The sequence below is a fragment of the Pseudonaja textilis genome, chromosome 1, assembly GCF_049901715.1.
Source record: "Pseudonaja textilis isolate UNSWEBS1 chromosome 1, rPseTex1.2, whole genome shotgun sequence".
Classification (NCBI taxonomy): Eukaryota; Metazoa; Chordata; class Lepidosauria; order Squamata; family Elapidae; genus Pseudonaja; species Pseudonaja textilis.
The window spans coordinates 11,415,836-11,434,633 of record NC_141990.1 but is presented as its reverse complement, the minus strand read 5'-3'; the positions used below and the strand labels follow the sequence as shown (position 1 = coordinate 11,434,633).

General features: G+C 45.5%; 2 protein-coding genes across 2 annotated transcripts in view; both read left to right on the top strand.

Moving 5' to 3' along the window:
• CCDC92B (coiled-coil domain containing 92B) overlaps positions 1-18,798 on the top strand; it is a 358,816-nt gene that overhangs the window by 298,178 nt on the left and 41,840 nt on the right. The window lies entirely within an intron of this gene.
• Positions 5,812-18,798, top strand: part of MNT (MAX network transcriptional repressor) — a 72,293-nt gene continuing 59,306 nt past the window's right edge. The window contains exon 1 of the mRNA XM_026710215.2: positions 5,812-6,190. Within this exon, the coding sequence (XP_026566000.1) occupies positions 6,121-6,190 (70 nt within the window). The 5' untranslated portion in view covers positions 5,812-6,120. The remainder of the gene's footprint in view (positions 6,191-18,798) is intronic.

Here is an 18,798-nt window from a genome sequence, read left to right as displayed (position 1 = left end):
GACGGGAGGGAGAGAGAGATTTTTTGCATACATGCAAGACTGACTCGGACTCGACTATTTTATTTCCGCATGAGCAAAGCTCCATTTCCCCCTTCCCCCTCTCCCATTCGGAGCTATTGCAGCAAGCAGCGTGGGAAGGAAAATCCTCGCCTTTTTGGCACGCAAGCTGGAGGAGCAGCTCCCTTTTCCGGGGTGGGGGAAGAAGAACCACGTGCTTTCGCCTACCCCTCCTCCCCTCCTCTCCCCGTGGTCTTGTCCGGGGGTGAGGTGGGGGGAGACGAGGAGGAACTCCGGCGAAAGCGATCGGCCCCTTTAAAGAGGACGCTGTCGGGGACACGCGGCGCGGAGTGCCCATGTGGAGTTGCTCCATGCCTTGTTGTTCTGCGAGGCGATTGGGCCAGCCGCGGATGACGTCTTTGAGCAGCCTGCAAATGTGCTGCGGAGGGGGGGGCACGATCGGCCGCAAAACCCGGAGAAGGGAAGTTGCCGCAGCCCAGCTAAAAGAGGAAAATGAAAAAAACGGAACGGAGAGAGAGAGAGAGAGAGAAGCAAGCGTGAAAAATAACTTGGTTGTGCAACAGAGTCGGGCCTTGGGGAGGAGGAGGAAAAGGAAGAGGAGGAAAGGAACATCGGGAAAGCAATGGCTTAAAGCAGGGCTCCCCAACCTTGGCAACTTTAAGCCTGGAGGACTTCAACTCCCAGAATTCCCCAGCCAGCAAAGCAAAGTTGAAGTCCTTCAGACTTAAAGTTGCCAAGGTTGGAGACCCCTAGCTTAGGGCAGGGATATATTAGAGTAGAGATCTCCAAACTTGGCAACTTTAAGACTTGTGGACTTCAACTCCCAGAATTCCCCAGCCAACAAAATAAACCTTTAGAGCAGGGGTCTCAAACTCAATTTACCTGGGGGCCGCTGGAGGCAGAGTCTGGGTGAGGCTGGGCCGCATAAGGGATTCCACAAAAAAAATATCCTCAAATGTTATACTTTCATATCACGGTGGGGGCCACAGGATATCATCCTACAAGCCGCAATTGGCCGGCGGGCCGCGAGAATGAGGCCTCTGCTTTAGAGCCTTCCACAAGAGTTGGACCACAACTCCCATCAGTGCCAGCTTCCCTGACCTCTGGAGAGTATCAGGATGGAGACTATTTTATTTATTTTGATTTGTCAATTGCTTACAAGATAATAGGTATTATACATAGGTATGAATACATGAAATGGGTACATATAAGAAAATAAAAGAAACAATAGGACAGGGACGGTAGGCACATTGGTGCGCTTATGCACGTCTCCTACAGACCTCTTACGAAAGGGCTGAGGTCAATAGTAAACAGTCTAAGGTTAAAGTCTTTGGGGTTTGGGGAAGAAACCACAGAGTCAGGTAGAGTATTCTACTACCTTTTGAAGTAATGCTATATGGATCAGTGGGTGTCAACAAATGCAGGTAGTCCTTGACTTAGGACAGTTCATTTAGTGACTGTTCAAAGTCGCAACGACACTTTAAAAAGTGAGTTATGACCATTTTTCACACCAAACGATTCTTGCAGCCTTCTCCCCCAGTCACAGGGTCAACATTCAGAGGCTTGGCAGCTGGTTCTGCGACCTTCTGACAAGCAAAGTGAACAGGGAAGCCAGATTCACTTAACAACCGTGTGACTAAGTTAATGCAATGATTCACTTAACAACTGGGGCAAGGAAAGTCATCCAATGGGGCAAAACTCTCTTAACAAATGTTTCACTTAGCAACATAAACATTGGGCTCAATTGCAGTTGTAACTCAAGGACTACCTGTACTCTTTAGGTGTTTTAGACTTCATCTCCCATTAGACCCAGCCAGCATGTCAGTAGCAATGGATAGTGGTAGTTTTAAACTTCTAGGTAAAGGTAAAGGTTCCCCTCGCACATGCATGCTAGTCGTTTCTGGTTCTAGGGGGCCGGTGCTCATCTCTGTTACAAAGCCGAAGAGCCAACGCTGTCCGAAGACGTCTCCGTGGTCATATGGCCAGCATGATTGAACGCACGGAACTCTGTTACCTTCCCACCAAAGTGGTCTCTATTTTTCTACTTCCATTTTTTTGCATGCTTTCGAACTGCTAGGTTGACAGAAGCTGGGACAAGTAACAGGAGCTCACTCCATTACGCAGCACTTGGGATTCGAACCGCCGAACTGCCGACCTTTCTGATCAACAAGCTCAGCATCTTAGCCACTGAGCCACCGCGTCCCCCTTTTACATTTCTCTGTGATTGACCTAATCAGGATAATCTCTATTGCCCTTAAATCCAGAAACGCTGCCTGCACAATTGATCTTTTGTGATCTCTACTTCATACTGTATTTTGGGGATTTTTCATAGGAGTGTGCCATGCAGATGACCTGGTGCCTAAAAGCCATCAATAGGACTTCCTCCTGGGAATAGAACAGAACAGAATAACAGAGTTGGAAGGGACCTTGGAGGTCTTCTAGTCCAACCCCCTCCCCTGCCTAGGCAGGAAACCCTACACCACTTCACACAAATGGTTATCCAACACCTTTTTAAAAAAAAAACTTCCAGTATTGGAACATTCACGACTACTGGTGGTGTCATTCCACTGATTAATTGCTCTGTCAGGAAATTTCACCTTAAATAAGTAAGCTTATTTAGGATCAGAGACCTTTTTGCTAGTAAAGTTCAGCTCTGCTGCTATTTTAACAGATGCAGGGGACACAGAGGGTGCCTTCAGAAGATGGAGATGCAGTCAAAAATTACTTTAAAGCAGTTCTTCTCGATCTTGGCCACTTTAAGACATGTGGGCTTCCAACTCTACACCCTTGGTTTAGGTGAGCACTGAAAAGCCCCTTTCTCTCATTCCTCCCCCCCCCCCCACCTTTGCTCTGGGGTGCAAGGAAGGGCCTTCGTGCCAAAGAACGTGGCCAGGCTGAGATGGAAGAAAAAAGCGTTTCATCCCATTTTAAAAAATTAAGATACCTGCTGTTAAAGTATTCACGTTCTCTGTGTTTCCCTTTTTTCCCCCATACTTCCTGCAGGGGTGTTGGTAGGAATGTGCGTGAAAAATGAAAAGGGTTCCTTTACCACCATGCAACAGAAGCATGGTTGTGGCTACTGTTGTGATGTTTTTCACACACGTATATTGTCTTCTCCGGCTGAGAGAAAGGGAAACCCTGAATAAGTTGGGTAGAGTGGAAGAGGTCCTCAGGAAGAGAGAGGTGAGAAGTTCAAAGAAGGGAAAGCAAATATGTCTCTCTGCCATCAGTTCAGCCATTTGTTTGCTGGGTCCAGGTCTTTCCTGGGGAGTTAAAATGGCCAAGGAGTTGACCCATAGTTACATCCGTGCTGTATGACTATGGAGCTTCTCAATCATCCAGGTCATGGTTGTCAAGGTGCTTTTTCCAAAAGGCAGTGGGACTTCCTTAGGTTTTTTTTCTTGGAAAACATCTCATTTTTTTATTTAAGAAGCTTCCTCAGTTCCGAGAAGTAAAATGTTAAAAAAAAAAAACCTAAGAAAGTCCCTCTGTCTTTTCGAAAAAGTACCTTTGGGACATCCATGCTGTAGCATTGACCTTTATGACAAAAGGGGTGGTGTCCTCAACCTTGAAAGAGGCAATGGTGCACCCCTTCCTTAAGAGGCCATCCTTGGACCCAATCATCTTTTAATGACCCCGTAATAATCCCTTGTGGGGTGGAGCCAGGGCAACTGAATGGAGCTGAGTGTTTAGTGGCTGGATGCCTTTCCTGTTGCCAATGCGGAGTTATATTCAGCAGATATATTCTCATCCTGCCCAGAGAGAGAATCATCTACCTGCTTCTACCTAGGATTGAACTCACGGCCTCCTGATCGTGAGGCAAGAGCTTTACCACTAGGTCACCTTACCACTTGATCCTTGGACCCAACCAATCTTTAACCTCTTTCTAGAAAAGATTGCTGAAATGGTGGTTGGTCTGCAACTGATGAGAACCCTGATGTACCAGAGTTTAGGGGGTAACTCTCCTTTTCCCCCCCAAATCTTCTGAGGAGAGATGCCTTTGTGGGTCTTTGGAATTCCAATTGTCTAAATACCATGAGGCAGGCTGTTCCAAAGGAAGCGGCTTCAAATAAGAAGCTGAACAATGTTGTCCCTACAGATTCCATTAGCGGTGGGATCATCAGACAGTCCTCTGTCCTAGATCTTGTTAAATTTGGGCAGATTCATGATGGAAGGTATGGTCTTGGAAGTCTTCTAGCTTTGGAGAACTTTAAAGGTGACAACAGGGTCACCTGAATTGTACCCGAGAACTACCTGGGCAGCTCCCTTAATATGGTATCATAAATACGGCCTGTCTTCGTAGACTGTATTATGATGCATGCTGAACCAATGAAGCTTTCAAATAGTCTTCAAGGACAGCCCATGTAGGGCAAACTCTAACAGGCCATTGATGAGCTGACAGTGATGTGACTGACAGCATATCGGGATGCACAGTTGTCGAAGAAGATACAATTCTGCAAGAGACTTTTCTGCCACACGAGTCCAGGAGCACACCTACGTTGTGGTGTCTCCTTTTCTTATCGGGTGCCTTTAATTTCTGCGGTTCACTATTTTGTGCCCCCCCCCTTTTTTTTGACCTTTGCATTAATATTTCTGGGCCTGAAAGGGAAGAGCAGCAAATTATGCTGTTTTACTGTTTCAAACGACAGGGTAATCTGCCTGGAGGACTTCAGAGATTGAGCAGAATTCATTTAAACCCAAATAAATAAAGTGGTATTACAATCAGAGAGGCAGCGCGAAACAGTCGCTGGGCTTGTCAGCTGGAAAGACTGCACGCAACAGGGTGAGATCCCATTACTTGCCCCGGCTCCTGCCCATCCAGCCGTTCAAAAGCATGCAAATGAGAGTAGATAAATAGGTACCACTTTGATGGGAAGACCAGCTGGCTGGTGCACATGCGTGCGCCGGAACCCAGAAGAGCAACAGGAGACGGGCTGGCATGTCCAGAGAGATGGTTCTGCGTGCTACTTCCGGCACACATGCCATAGTTTGGCCAACACTGATCTAGGCCAGGGGTCTCCAACCTTGGCAACTTTAAGTCTGGAGGACTTCAATTCCCAGAATTTTGGGAATTGAAGTCCTCCAGACTTAAAGTTGCCAAGGTTGGAGACCCCTGATCTAGGGTGTTGGCTATTCCTGCCAGTTGATTAGTATCGTCTGCAAATTTTGATGTTTCCTTTCTGTCCCCTCATCTAAGTCATTTATGAAGCTATTCTAACCCACCATCAAGGCAATTTCTTTCTTTTGCAATTTTGTGAGTCCCCTTGGCTGTCTTGGAAACTCCCCACTTAAACTGCCGGCTTCCCTTTGCCTTGTGATTGTCACCTGCCTTTTTTTTGTTTTCCTTTTTTTTTTCTATAAACAAAAACCGGAATTCGCCCCGCTTGCCTTGCCGTGTGATTGCAGTTCAAACGTACAAACGCCATCCCGTCGCCAGATACAATCGGGGTGAGGCGGAAAGACCTCATTATGCCGAGAGGTACTAACTATTTCGCTTCTCCAGAGGGCCTGGCCTGACCTCCTACTCTGTGTGTGTGTGTGTGTGTGTGTGTTTAAATTGACAGGGGAAGACATTAACAGGCTGGCGTCCACGTGCACGTTTGAAAGGGTCCCGCCCAGGAAAAAGCGATCAGCCTCTTTACTGGAAAGGGAAACTCTCTTTTTTCCGCCCCCTCCCCCCCAAAACGCTCCTCTCCCGTCCAACGCAAGACTCCGGGCCGGGTTTTGGATGCAACTCTTGAGTATAGTAGCCGAGGGCAGTGTCAGTGCCTTTTTTTTTTCTTGTTGTGTTTCTGTTACACTTCGCCATCTTGTTACAAAGCCTTTTTCTCGTCTGGAAGCTTCGTAGAAGCTCGGCTTTGGCGGGCCATCGTTTTGGCCGGCGTTGCGGGTTTTCTATTTATTTTTATTTTTGGAAGGCGGGGAAAGAAGATCCACCAGCCCAGCAAGATCCCACGGGGGGAGGGCGGGCGTCGGGGGAAGTGAGGAGGGTTTTTTTTTTGCCCCTCAAATTAATTTTTATTTTGGGGGGCGGGTGGGGGAAGGGGAACTTTGAAGTCTCCCAAGACTTTGGATCCTTCCCCGAGACGCCGCCTTCAAGCAATGAGCATTGAGACCTTGTTAGAAGCGGCCAGATTTCTGGAATGGCAAGCTCAGCAACAGAAAACACGTGGTAAGTGAGCGCGGGGGGGGAGGCGGTGGAAGAAGAGGCACTACCACCCCGGGAGGGTGTGCAAAAGAGCGTGCAAAATTCGGAATGAAAAAAAAAAGAGAGAAAAAGGATTGCGGCGCTGGGTGACAGAGGCAGCACCCCCCCTTTCTTAAATCCTCCTCCGTTTCCCAAAGGAAATTTGCTGCGGAAAGGAAGCGAACAAAGTTTTTGCAGCGCAAATTTGGCAAGGGCATCCTTTTCTTTCCAAGAAGCCCCAAACACGGGAAGGAAATCCGCGTGAATGCAGTGGGATTCGGGAAGTTGTCTCCCCCACCACACACACACACACACACACACACACACATACACCCGTGCAAAGCGCGCCTATGGATCGCTCGCGACCTGGGTGCACTTGGGTGGATGGGTGGGTTTTTTGGGGTGATTGGGTTTCGTTATGTTTTTTTTTTTTGCACGACGCCCCATTGCCTTCGTCGGAACTCGCTTCCGTGTTTAAAAAAAAAAAAAGCACGGTGGTGGATCGTGCCCGTTTTGGTGCGGGTTGGATCGAACGTGGGGATGGGGGGAAGAGTGTGGAGGCGCTTGATTTCCCTTTTGATCCTGAGAAGCGTGTTTTTGGAGGCTGTTTCTCAGCTGAGATGTTGTAATGAAAGAGAAGTCACCTGATTTGTCGTCAGTTTCCTATTTGGAAGTTTCTGCTCTGTCTCCTCTACCCCCCCCCTCAAGATTCCCTCCCCCCTTCCGGGAGATAGATAATAAATAGAGATTATATTTCGTTTTCATCGAAATTATGGGCAGGGAGACTAGAAAAGCGGGGTGTTTTCAAGGGAGGGGGCCGATTACGCAAGGGGCGACTGGGTGAGCCTCCTCGCCATTGTCTCTCCACACGTCTACTCTGAAGTAAAAGCGCCGATGATGACTTAATCGGGGGGTTGATTGCCGGGAAACACTGCACCGTCTTCTTTTAAAAAGGATCGCAGCTTCCGAACCGAGTCTTGTTTCGGATTCTCCTTGGGCTCTTTTCTTTTCTAAAAATTTGCTGACACATGCTAGCCGGAAAGTTTAAAAAAATAATAAAAAAAAATCGTTTCCTGCAGACTTTAACCAGCGGCTTTGGTTCCTTCCTTGCGGGCTCTCCCTTAAACAAACAGACATAAAAAAAATATCGATCTTTTCCAGCTTTGCAATGAGACGGAGTGGAGTGGGGGGGGGCCGAAATAACACCTTGGTCCATCTAATCGCTGAGTTAAAGCAGCCCCCCCAATAAAATTAACCTCGATTCATTAGGAAGGCTTTCCAATAGGTTCCCGCCTCCATCGCCAGGCAGCGCCCGGTTTCTTCTCCGCGTCCGAAAGCTGCTTTTTCTGTGCCCCCCGATTCCTTTTCTCCCCCCCCCCGGTTCCTTTCCCAGCTCCCCCCCCCGCAAGTTTTAATCCCAACGCGTGGCAGACTGAAAGAGGCGGGGTGAGTTAAGATGTCATGTAGTTATGCGCCAAACGGGTGGGTGGATTGGAATCGACCTTCCCCGCAAGCCTAAATTAAAATAAATTGGAAAAAAAAGACAAAAAAAACAAGAGAAAGCTGTTGAGAGGGGAAGACCTCCCCGCTCCCCAGTTTTCCTTTCGGGTAGGGTGATGCATGTCCCTTCTCCAGCCCTCCCGATCTGCTGGATTTCTTTGGATCTGCTGGATTTCCTTGGAGGAGGAGGGTGGGGGGGAAACGACACACACATGCCTTTCACTCCCGTTTGGCGCTTCCCAGGGCGGTGGCGGAGAGGCAGTGCCTATTTCTCCCCCCCCTGTTTTCTCCCTCCCCTCCCTTTTATTTGCATGATGAAAATGACACGGGGGGGGGAAACAGGAGGAGGGAAATCATATGATAATACTTAATACTTGTTCCGCCTCTCTCTGTCCTCCCCCCCCCCCGCACGCGTGTCTAGTGAGACGCCTTTATGAGAAATGTGCTTCAAGAAGGCTCCGCTCGTTTGAATATGCTGGGGGATTTTTTGGGAAGGGTGGAAGGGAGGTGGGGAGAGAGAGAGAGAGAGAGAGAGAGAAAAAGCGCTGGTGGCGACGGGGCTGAAAGTAAAAATAAAAAGTGGGCGGGGCTTGAAGGCGAGATGCGGTAGCGCGTGGTCGGGATCTAAGGGCACAATGGAACGTTGGCGTCGCCTCTGTCTCAACCCCCCCACCCTTCCTTTCTCCCTCCTCCTTTTCGCCCCCCCCACCTCCAAGGTTTTGGAACGTTGCGTGTTTGCTCTACGTTCCAAACGCCTCCCATTGGCTGAGGGGAAGCGGATGACGTGTCGAGGCCCCGCCCCCGACCACGTGCGCTGGGGGACACATCCCTCTGGGGCGGCTGCTCCGGCCTTGCGAGGGTTGCGTGCCTGGAAAGGCGTGCGAGAGAGAGAGAGAGAGAGAGAGAGAGTGTGTGTGTGTGTTTGTGTGTCTGCGTGCATCCGCGAGGTGGAGGGAGGGAGAGAGAGAGAGAGAGAGAGAGAGAGAGAGAAAGAAATGTCTGAGGGAAGCGTGAATAAAGAAAAAAAAAGGCAGAGGGGGAGATGATCAGAATTACGACATAATGCTACAATGTGGGGCCCCCTCCCTTTCCCTTGGCATTCTTTTTTTTTATAAATCCTTTATGGGTTTTTCCGGCTTCTGGAACCGACCTCTCTCCGCATCCATGATCATCTTAGATCTATTTGTGTATTTGACAATTCAGGAAAGATTCCTGCCAGGGGGCAATGTATTTTTTATTTTATTTTTTGGAAAAAAAACGCCCTTTTACTGCAATCTGTCTATCATTATTATTCCAGCAAAGTATACGAAAATTGCTTCTGAGACCATCGTCCATTCCCCTTTTGAAATTGCCATATTTCTTGTTTTGTTTTGCTTGCTTTTTGTGTTTTTAACGTTTATAAAGAAAACTGCAAAGCTGCTTAACAGGCTACTTCTCTACAATCCTAGTGGATTCTGGAAATAGTTGAAGAACAAGATTCCGCTGTTTGGTCCTGCAGTCCCCCTTGTTTACTTCTGAAAAAGAAAAGAAAAAGCTTAATATTTATACTGAATTTGCCCTGCCCCCCCTCCCCCCCCATTCTAATAACCTTCTGGCTTTCTCCTTATATAACAGCAAACATTCCTAATGATAGCATCATAAGTACAGGGAATCTCAGAGCAATGACATGTCTCCAGTACATAATTCTTGGCTTAACAATGGTTTGCTTAGTGACGATTCGAAGTTACAAAGGCACTGAAAAAAGTAACCAAGGACCCACACTACCTTCGCAGCATCCCCAGGGTCACATGATCAAAACTTGGGCCCTTGGCCATTGCTTTGTGTATATAATAGTTGCCGCATCCCAGATTTGTGTGATTGCCATTTGTGACCTTCCCAGCCAGCTTCCAACCAGCAGAGCTAGTGGAGGAAACTGGATTTGCTCAACAACTCTGTGATTCACTTAAAACACTTCGCTTATCAACAGACATTCTGGCTCCATTTATGTTTGGGAGGATGACCTGTACCCCATTTTAAATCTACATCTCAGGAGGAATTTAAAAAAACAACAACTAGGTGTTGCTGCTAAAAATAAAAGAGCAGCAATGGTTTGGATTGGGTTGGTCCTATTGTGTGACCACCAATCTAAAAGCATGTAAACATACTCAAAGTTGATCTGCTGGTTAATTGCACGGTTAAGTCAATGTTTATAAATAATATATCCCAGAGAATCAGGTGCAGGGGGGAAAAAAAGCAGGAGGGAGCTTGGATTATTTTGCATCTGATTTGCGAACTTGCCTCCAGGCATAAGATTTGAATTGACATGTTACTCTTAAGTTGGAATGAATATTGTTTGCTTTGGACCTAGAGCCAGGAATCTCAAAGCATTTTAACCTAATCCATCTCTGTTATGGGAAAATAGTGAGAATCTTTCCCTTTAAAAGTCATTTTCACCCACATCCAAACTGTTTCTATTGCCTGTAAGTTCTTATTAAGATTTTATTTGCAAGGAGTCCTTTTCTTGGCATGCAGTTCAGTGGATGTGTCAGACACTTGATGGTTCTTGTATGGCATATTAACTATATTTTCTTCCAGTTAGGGACACCCTAACTTGGTCAGCAAGATTTCTTCATAGGTCTCCTGGACCCTATTTCTATTCTTCTGGACTGTGGACCCAGCTTCTTGGGAATGTTTTCATGGATGTATAATATGAGGCTGGGATGTGGTCTTGGAGATGTTCTAGTTAACTCCCTGCTCATTGCAAGACTCCACTACAGCACCTCTGATAAATTGTCATCTAGCTTCTGTTTAAGCCTCTGAAAAAGAATCCACCACCTCCAGTCTGTCCCATTGCTGAACAATTTTTATGATTTATTTCAGATATCTGACTGAAATTGCTTTCTTCTAATTTACACCCATTGTGTCTTATCTTCTGAGATGACAATGAAGAATTCTACCTTGTCTTCCACATGATAACCCTTCAAATACTGCACAAGCCTGTTCTCACCACAGTTTTTCTCCTGCAAGCTAAGCATACCCAGAAATGAACTGTCCCTCATATTTTTTTTTTTCTTATGTGGTCTGATCTCTCTGGAAATGTTCCACTTTCTTGTTCTTTGGATTTCAACATCTTCATGTTATTCCCTTAAAATATGGTGTCCAGATTCAGGCCCGGTATTCTAAATGCTACCTGGCAGCTCAGAATAGAGAGGAATTGTAACTTTTCTTGATCTTAATACTTTTCTGTTGATCCAGAATAGAAATTCATTTCTTCTCCCTGTTGCATTACACTCTTGGCTATTGTTCAGTTGGTAACCCTCCAGAATATGTTAAATTTTTACATGGGCTACTCCTTACTACGTTGCCCATGTCCAATGCACATGCCTTTGATTTTTTTTACTCAGATAAAGGATTTTCATAGTCATCTCTACTGAAATTCATTTTGCTGGGCTTTTCCAGAACTCCATTCAGCACTCCCAATTTCATAAGAGATGGACATTATTTGGTTTTGCTTGTTCATCAAACTCTAATGATAGCATAGATTGGTCCCTGTTTTACCACATTCTCTGCTAGGATTTTTAAAGAGGCTTTCTCTTGCTTTGCTAAAGCCAAAGTACACTATATCCAGCCCAATCCTCTGATCAACTGAACTGGTCGCTGTATCATAATAAGGATACCTGGTTTATTTGTCATGATTTTTTTCATAAACTTGTGCTGCCAGGCAGTGCTGTGTTTCCCCCCTTCTGCCCCAAAATGTTACTAATGGACTGTTTAACACTTCATTGCAAAGTTTTATGTGGCATTGATGTCAAGGTGACTAGTCTATACCTACTTAAGTCCTCTTGCCCCCTTTTGAAGATGGGAAAAAAACTCTGCTTTTGTCTGATCTTCTAGCACTGTACCCATCCTCCAGTGGTGGGATTCTACCAGTTTCCCTACAGGTTCCAAACACCAGCTGAAGCTCTGCCATGCCAATCAGCTGAGAGGATAAAGTACGGGTTGGTGGAAGGGCCAGTCCTGCACTTTTCTCTTCTTTCTTCTCTCAGCTGATCGTTGGAGCTTTTTTTTTTTACTACCAGTTCAGGGGAACTGGTAGCAGTTTTTGCTATCGGGCCAAACCGGCAGCATTTCACCACTGCCATCCTCCGTTGACTTCTCAGTGATCTCTGGAAAGACCTTTGAGATGACATCTGCAAACTCCTCCAAGACTTAACTAGTGAGATGTTTCTCAACCATCTCTTTATTCCTTAAATTACCTGCTCCTTTCATGTTGTTGCTATTCTTCCTACTCCACCTGCAAAAGGAGAAAATTGACCATGCTGCCTAGTCAACGTGTCACCCCGACATACATAGTGGAAAACCAGTTGACAGCAAGTTGATTAAATGCAGAAATGCCTTTCCAAGTTAATTTACAGCCTTGGTCTTAAAAAGTTGAAAGTCAGTGTGTGTGTGTGTGCATGTGCATGTGCACACACATACAGATATGGTTTCTATCCAGTGTAAAACATCTGGAGGGGAGCATGGTGATAACCTTTACAGTTAATAGGTCTGGACTGTTCTCTGTTGGAATTAAATATTTTGCTCAGAGGAAATATATTTTTGCCTTGGTTAATATATTGCTCTAAAATGATCAACCGCATGGATTGTTTAATCTTGGTTTATCAAATAGACAAAGCATAAGCAACCACAGTAAAAAAAAAATAGATTCCTCAAGAGCTCCTTCTCCTTAATCTAAATACAGAAGTTGGAAGGGACCTTGCAGGCCTTTTAGTCCAATCCCTTGTTCAAGCAGGAGGACATCCTATACCAGGGATTTCCAAACTTGGCCACTTAGTGACTTGTGGACTTCAACTCTGGGGAATTCTGGGAGTTGAAGTCCACAAGTGGCAAAGTGGCCAAGTTTGGAGACCTCTGTCTTATACATTCTGGACAAATGGCTGTCCATAAAAACCTCCAGCAGTGGAGCACCCACAACTTCCGTTGGCAAGTCGTCTCGCTGATTATTTGTTCTCACTGTCAGGAAGTTTCTCCTTAATTCTAAGTTGGATCTCATTGACTTTTGGTTTGGGGAGTACGCAAAACTACAGGTCTGTGCTTATCTTCTGTTCTTCTGGTTATTCTTATAAGAAAAAAAAGTAAGTTCTTAGGTCACCTGAAGGGAAATGTTTACTTGCCGACACCACCACCAATAATGTTCTTTCGGCAGCTGGAATAGCACCAAACCTTCCAACTGCTGTGAAAATTGCAGAGGCCATAAAAGGCAACACAGTAGAACTCAAAGCTTTCCAGGTTGGGGAATTAGATTTTTATCTTTGTTTGGAAAGGCGGTTGGGGAACCAGATGCAACCAAAAATCAAGAAGGTGAGGCTGGTAGAAGAGAGATCCTGAACCATTCTCATAAGGCCCAGCATGGTTGCTCAAAATCCTGAGAAGGAACACACACAAACACACACCCCTCGTTCCCATCCATTCACACATAACATGGAAGCCACAATCTTGGGTCGGGTCATGCAAAATGTGTTATTTCAGAGCAAGTGGAAAGAGTGGACCAGTCAAAATTGACAAGTGAATCTTACTCGTGATTTTTCTCATTGTCATGCAGAAAAGGAGTAAAGAGAAGAATGAAGTCCCAAAAAATTGCGAAGACAAAAAAAAAAGAGAGATTTCAACCTGCTTGAGAAGGATTGGAGACATAGAATGGGGATGAAAGTGTATCTTCAGCCGCTAGTGCAGGCAGGAACCAAGAAAAATGGTACTCTCATTGCCCCGCTATTTCCCAAGTTAGTACAGGTAGTCCTCGACTTACAGCTATTCATTTAATGACTATTTGAAGTTACAACAGCACTGGAAAAAAAGTGAATTATGACCGTTTGTCACACTTGGGATCCTTGCAGCATCCCCATGGCTACATGATCAAAATTCAGATGCTTGGCAATGGGTTCATATTTATGACGGGTTGCAGTGTCCCATGGTCATTGATCACCTTTTGGGATCTTCTGACAAGCAAAGTCAATGGGGAAGCCGATTCACTTCACAACCGTGTAACTAACTCATTAACTGCAGTGATTCACTTAACCACTGCGGTAAGAAAGGTTGTAAAATAGAGCAAAACTGACTTTAATGACTGTCTTGCTTAGCAACATAAATTCTTGGCTCAATTGTGGTTGTAAATTGAGGACTACCCATGTGCATCTTTAAAATTTTAGCATGTTTGGGAGGTCACAGGCAAGGACAGATGAGTCCTGGGACGGTACGTTCTGGAAATCGCATGTAAACAAAGAGCCAAGTTTTATGCTCTCTGCCAACTCCAGAAACAACGAGAAGCAACTCCTGATAAAAGGAAGTGATACGTCACTTATGGATGTTGTGCAATAGAATTCCTTTCTGTTTTTCTGACTTTCTTCAGCTATTTTCTATTCTCTTTTGATCCTGTTGAAGAAAATGGGAGCTGGAGAGATCGGCCTGAGTTTTAGACTGCTGGGCAGACATATCAGGCATTGAACCTGGATGGAGACCTGAAAGCCCAGAAGCTGTAAAGCAGAAGCTCTCATACAATTTTCTAGTTTGGATGGATTATTCATGGTCTACTTAATCCAAGTCAAGTCTTCCAGTTGAAAGCTCCTCAAAATGGTATATAGCAGTGATGGTGAACCTTTTTGTTGTGGTGTGCTGAAAATGCACCCCGTCCTCCTGCACATGTGCGCACAACCCCCCCCCCCCGCACCTGCACTGTGCATGCGTGCACCTCCCAGCTGATTTTCGGCCGTTTTCGCCCTCCAGTTTCGGCACTTCCGGTATTTCCGGAAGGCCCATTTTTCAGCCTCCAAAGGCTGCAGAAGCTTCCCTCCAGCCTTCAGGAGGGCGAAAAAGGCCTCAAATGAGCCAAAAATCAGCTGGGAGGTGCACACATGTGCAGTGCAGGTAGCTTTGGCTGGGGCTCGCATGCCCACACAAATGGCTCTGCATGCTACCTGTGGCACACGTGCCATAGGTTTGCCATCACGGGTATATAGGAAGAATGAGTCCCATTACCAAAAAACTGCTCTTTGGTTTGGTCCTAGTTTCCAGTATTTACCAGAGCGATGGTTGGCCTTTGTGGGATACACGAAGAGGTCCTCCTTTGTGCTTATGTGCATAATGTGCTTCTCAGAACATCCCCTGTGAAGAAAGCAGTGACCACCCCAACATACAACCTCTAGGAGTATGTATCTCTGCTCAGCTTGGCCAAGAGCAAATCCTATACCTGGAAATCTCTTTCAGTATGGAGTAAAAGAGTCTTCAGATTTTATAGGGCTGTGGAACTGACCTTCGTGACACTGGAAACATTGCAGGACTATAATGTCTAATGGACTTGCCCTCTTCATTTCATTGCCAGGTGATCTGATGAATGGATATAGGATCTGGATATGTCTCTAGTCCAGGGGTCCCCACACTTGGCAACTTTAAGACTTGTGGTCTTCAACTCCCAGAATTCCTCAGCCAGCTATACTAAAGAATTCCTCAGCCAACTATCCCCCTATAATTCTAGGAGTTGAAGTCCATAAGTTTTAAAGCTGCCCAATTTGGAGACCTCTGCTCTAATCTAACAAAGAGAAGGCTTAGGGCTGACAGAATTGCAGTCTTCCAATATTTGAGGGGATGCCACAGACAAAAGTGGGGGTCTGCCTATTCTCTAAAACACCTGAGGGCAAGACAAGAAGTAACAATGGGAAGAGAGAGATTGAACCTAGAATTAAGGAGAAATGTCCTGTCAGAACAATTAATCAGTGGAATGTCTTGCTTCCAGAACATGTGGATCTTCCATCACTGGAGATGTTTAGGAACAGATTGGACAGCCTTTGTCAGGAATAATATAGGATCTCCTGTTTGAGCAAGGGGTTAGACTAGAAGACCTCCAAGGATCCTTCCAACTCTGTTATTTTGATTTCACTGGTGCATGAGAGTGTCAAGCAAGGTAGACCCATCATGATACCTGGTATGGGGAACGCTACTGAGGGCTGCTGAGGTGAGCCTAAAGATGCGAGGATCCACTTCCAGACAGGTTACTGCAAGGACCCTGATTACAAATATACAAATATATTAGATTACAGATTAACGGAGTTGGAAGGGACCTTGTAGGTCATCTAGTCCAACCTGCAGGCCAAGCAGACCCTACACCATTGAAATTGAGGACAGTACAGCTGTCTCTGAAGCACAGATGTGTACTGGAAGATCATCTACTTTGGACCGGTTTGACAGTTTAAAACTTACATAATGTTTGTTTTTTCTGGTGTGGTTCTAAAGCATTGAAATGCAGTCATAACACCTCATTCGCCTAAAATAATGTAGATTAAATACGTGTGTGACTATGATTGGGGGTTAATATATTAACTGAAGTCTATTTCTCTGAGCCTGTCTCTGCTCTGAGAGGGCCTTAGTTGGGTAGACAGACAATATTACTGTCAAAGCTTGTGTAAACAATTAGAGTGGATTCAGATCAAGGGTCATTCAGGGCCACATGACGATTAACATGGGCAGACGGCACACATTCTCCATCTCAGCAGAGGTTACATAGCGAATACTAGGACCACAGTTGACTGGTTCAGTAGTAGTGCTTCTCCTAGGGTGAACAGATCCTATCTCTGGAGAACTTCATGAGATCTCAGCAAGATGAGATTCCTTTCACTTGATCTGAATTTGATCGATGATTCTTCATACCATCTCCTGAAACCTCCGGGCATCTTGTTTCATGGGTTGATCCTGCCCTTGGACCCAGACTGGTTTAAGCGTGTGCCCCCAAATAAGTGAGAGTAATCTCTTCAACTCTTGGATTTCCAGGGTCAGCTGTGGAATTTGGTTCTAAGCTCCCAATCACCACTAAGATTCTGTCAGGTGGCTTGCCATAATATTAAAACAGTGGTGCAGAAGATAATATAATGGATGCCAGCACCAGTGGGGTGAGAACTGTTGGAATAGTTACAAGTGGGGCTGGAGCGGGGGCTGGCAGATAATAGGTAAAAATAGAATAATTTCTGTTATAGTTGTAACTTTGAATGGTTGCTAAACAATAGCTATAAGTTGAGACTATCTGTACAAAGAAAACCAATCATGCTCCAATGCCATGATCAAAATGGGTGGGTGGATGGATGCCATCATGTTGTGTCAAATCTTTGCAACCATATATAGAAGGTAGTGACCAGGAGGATTTAACAGAATAACAGAGTTGGAAGGGACCTTGGAGGTCTTCTAGTCCAGGGGTCTCCAACCGTGGCAACTTTAAGTAAGACCTGTGGACTTCAACTCCCAGAATTCCGCAGCAAGCTTTGCTGGCTGAGGAATTCTGGGAATTGAAGTCCACAAGTCTTAAAAGTTGCCAAGGTTGGAGACCCCTGTTCTAGTCCAAATTTCCCGCTCTAGCAGGAAACCCTATACCATTTCAGACAAATGGTTGTCCAGTCTCTTCTTAAAGATCTCCAGAGTTGAAGCACTCATAATGTCTGAAGGCAAATTGGTTGATTGATTTTAACTATTCTCACCGTCAAGAAATTTCTCCTTAATTCTTGGTTGGATAAGTTTCCATTTGTTACTTCTTGTCCTGACCTCAGGTGCTTTGGAAAATAGGTTGACCCTTTCTTCTTTGTGGCATCCCCTTAGATATAGGAATACCCCATGCCCTAGATGACCCCTAGGTGTGTGTGACTTGTAAAAAAAATAATAATACAAGCATTGTCCATATTGCTGACATACAACACAAGCACAGGTACACTTTGAGATTTTACTGGGACCAAAGGGAACCTCACTATTTAATTTCGTGTCATTCAAGGGAGTAGTAATCTCTTCCCCACCCCCCCCTGTTTCTTGTCTGGAGGAAGCCTTGTAGTTTTCCCATTGAAAAGCCACTTGCTGTGCACAATTGCAATTAAACTTTCTGTGTGTGCAATTAGAGGGATGTGCAGAGAAAGGGAAACAAAAGGCTTCTGCGCTTTTCCTTGGTTGGCAGGAGCGATGGTGGCACGGGGAAGGCAGGTGATGTCACACAGATTGTGATGTCATTGTGCATGCAAGGGGAAATCGTGCGATTTGCATTTATTGCCTAGTGAGGACGTTGTGAGTAAAACATCACTGTGGCTTCTAATGGATCCCTGGGGTGGGGAGGGAGGATCCTACATACCTTAAGTGGGCAGAGAGAGATGCAACTGGCAGGAAATATGGAGTGTGAATGAAAGGGATTCAAATCTTCCCGTGATAAGGTGGATATCTGACAGGCAGGTCTCAGTCAGAAGAATCCTTTGGAATTGTGATCTTTTTTTTGTCCATGTTCAGCCTGAGTAACTTGGTAGTCTTGTAGAGGAAGAAATGATACAGATAGTCCAGTCCAGTCCTGTCCCCTGATAGGCACAAACTATATTTGCTTGTTTAGGAAGGGCGTTGCATAAAGTCAAGCATTTTTAGGGGAAGATGGAAGAGGGTGACATGTCCTGGGAAACAAAGGTAGGAACTTTCTTACATAGCAACATTGTGCGGGCTGCCAGTGTAGTTTCTGTTTGGTTAATGGTCCTGGGTCTGTTCTCACGTACTGCTTTAAAGACAAAACGCAGCCCGGTAATGTGCTTTGGCAAGATGTGAGATTCTAGCATAGTGAGCTGTTCTCCTTTCCATAGGTTAGGGTAGGGTAGAGTTGGAAGGGACTTTGGGGGTCTTCTAGTCCAACCCCCTACTCAAGCAGGCGACCCTCTGCCATTCTGGATAAATTGCAGCCCAAATCTCTTCTTCAAAACCTCCAGTGTTGGAGTACCCACAACTTCTGGTGGCAGGTTGTTTCACTGATTAATTGTTCTGTCAGGAAATTTCTCCCTTAATTCAAGGCTAGCTGGATCTCTAATTACCTTGCATTTTTTTTTGATTCCCACAGATGTGGCAGAAGAGGAAGGATCTCTCGATAGGAAAAAAAAAAAAAAAAAGCTTTTGGGGGATTTGAGGAGGTGGACTGTGTGCTATGACTTTGCTTGTTGCAGTTGAATGACTCCACAAAGAAGCTGGACACCTACAGGGGGTTCAACCCCCAACAGTTGAACCCTCATAGAGGCTCAATAAGGATGCCCAAGAATAGTTTCCACAGGTGGAATAAGGGCTGG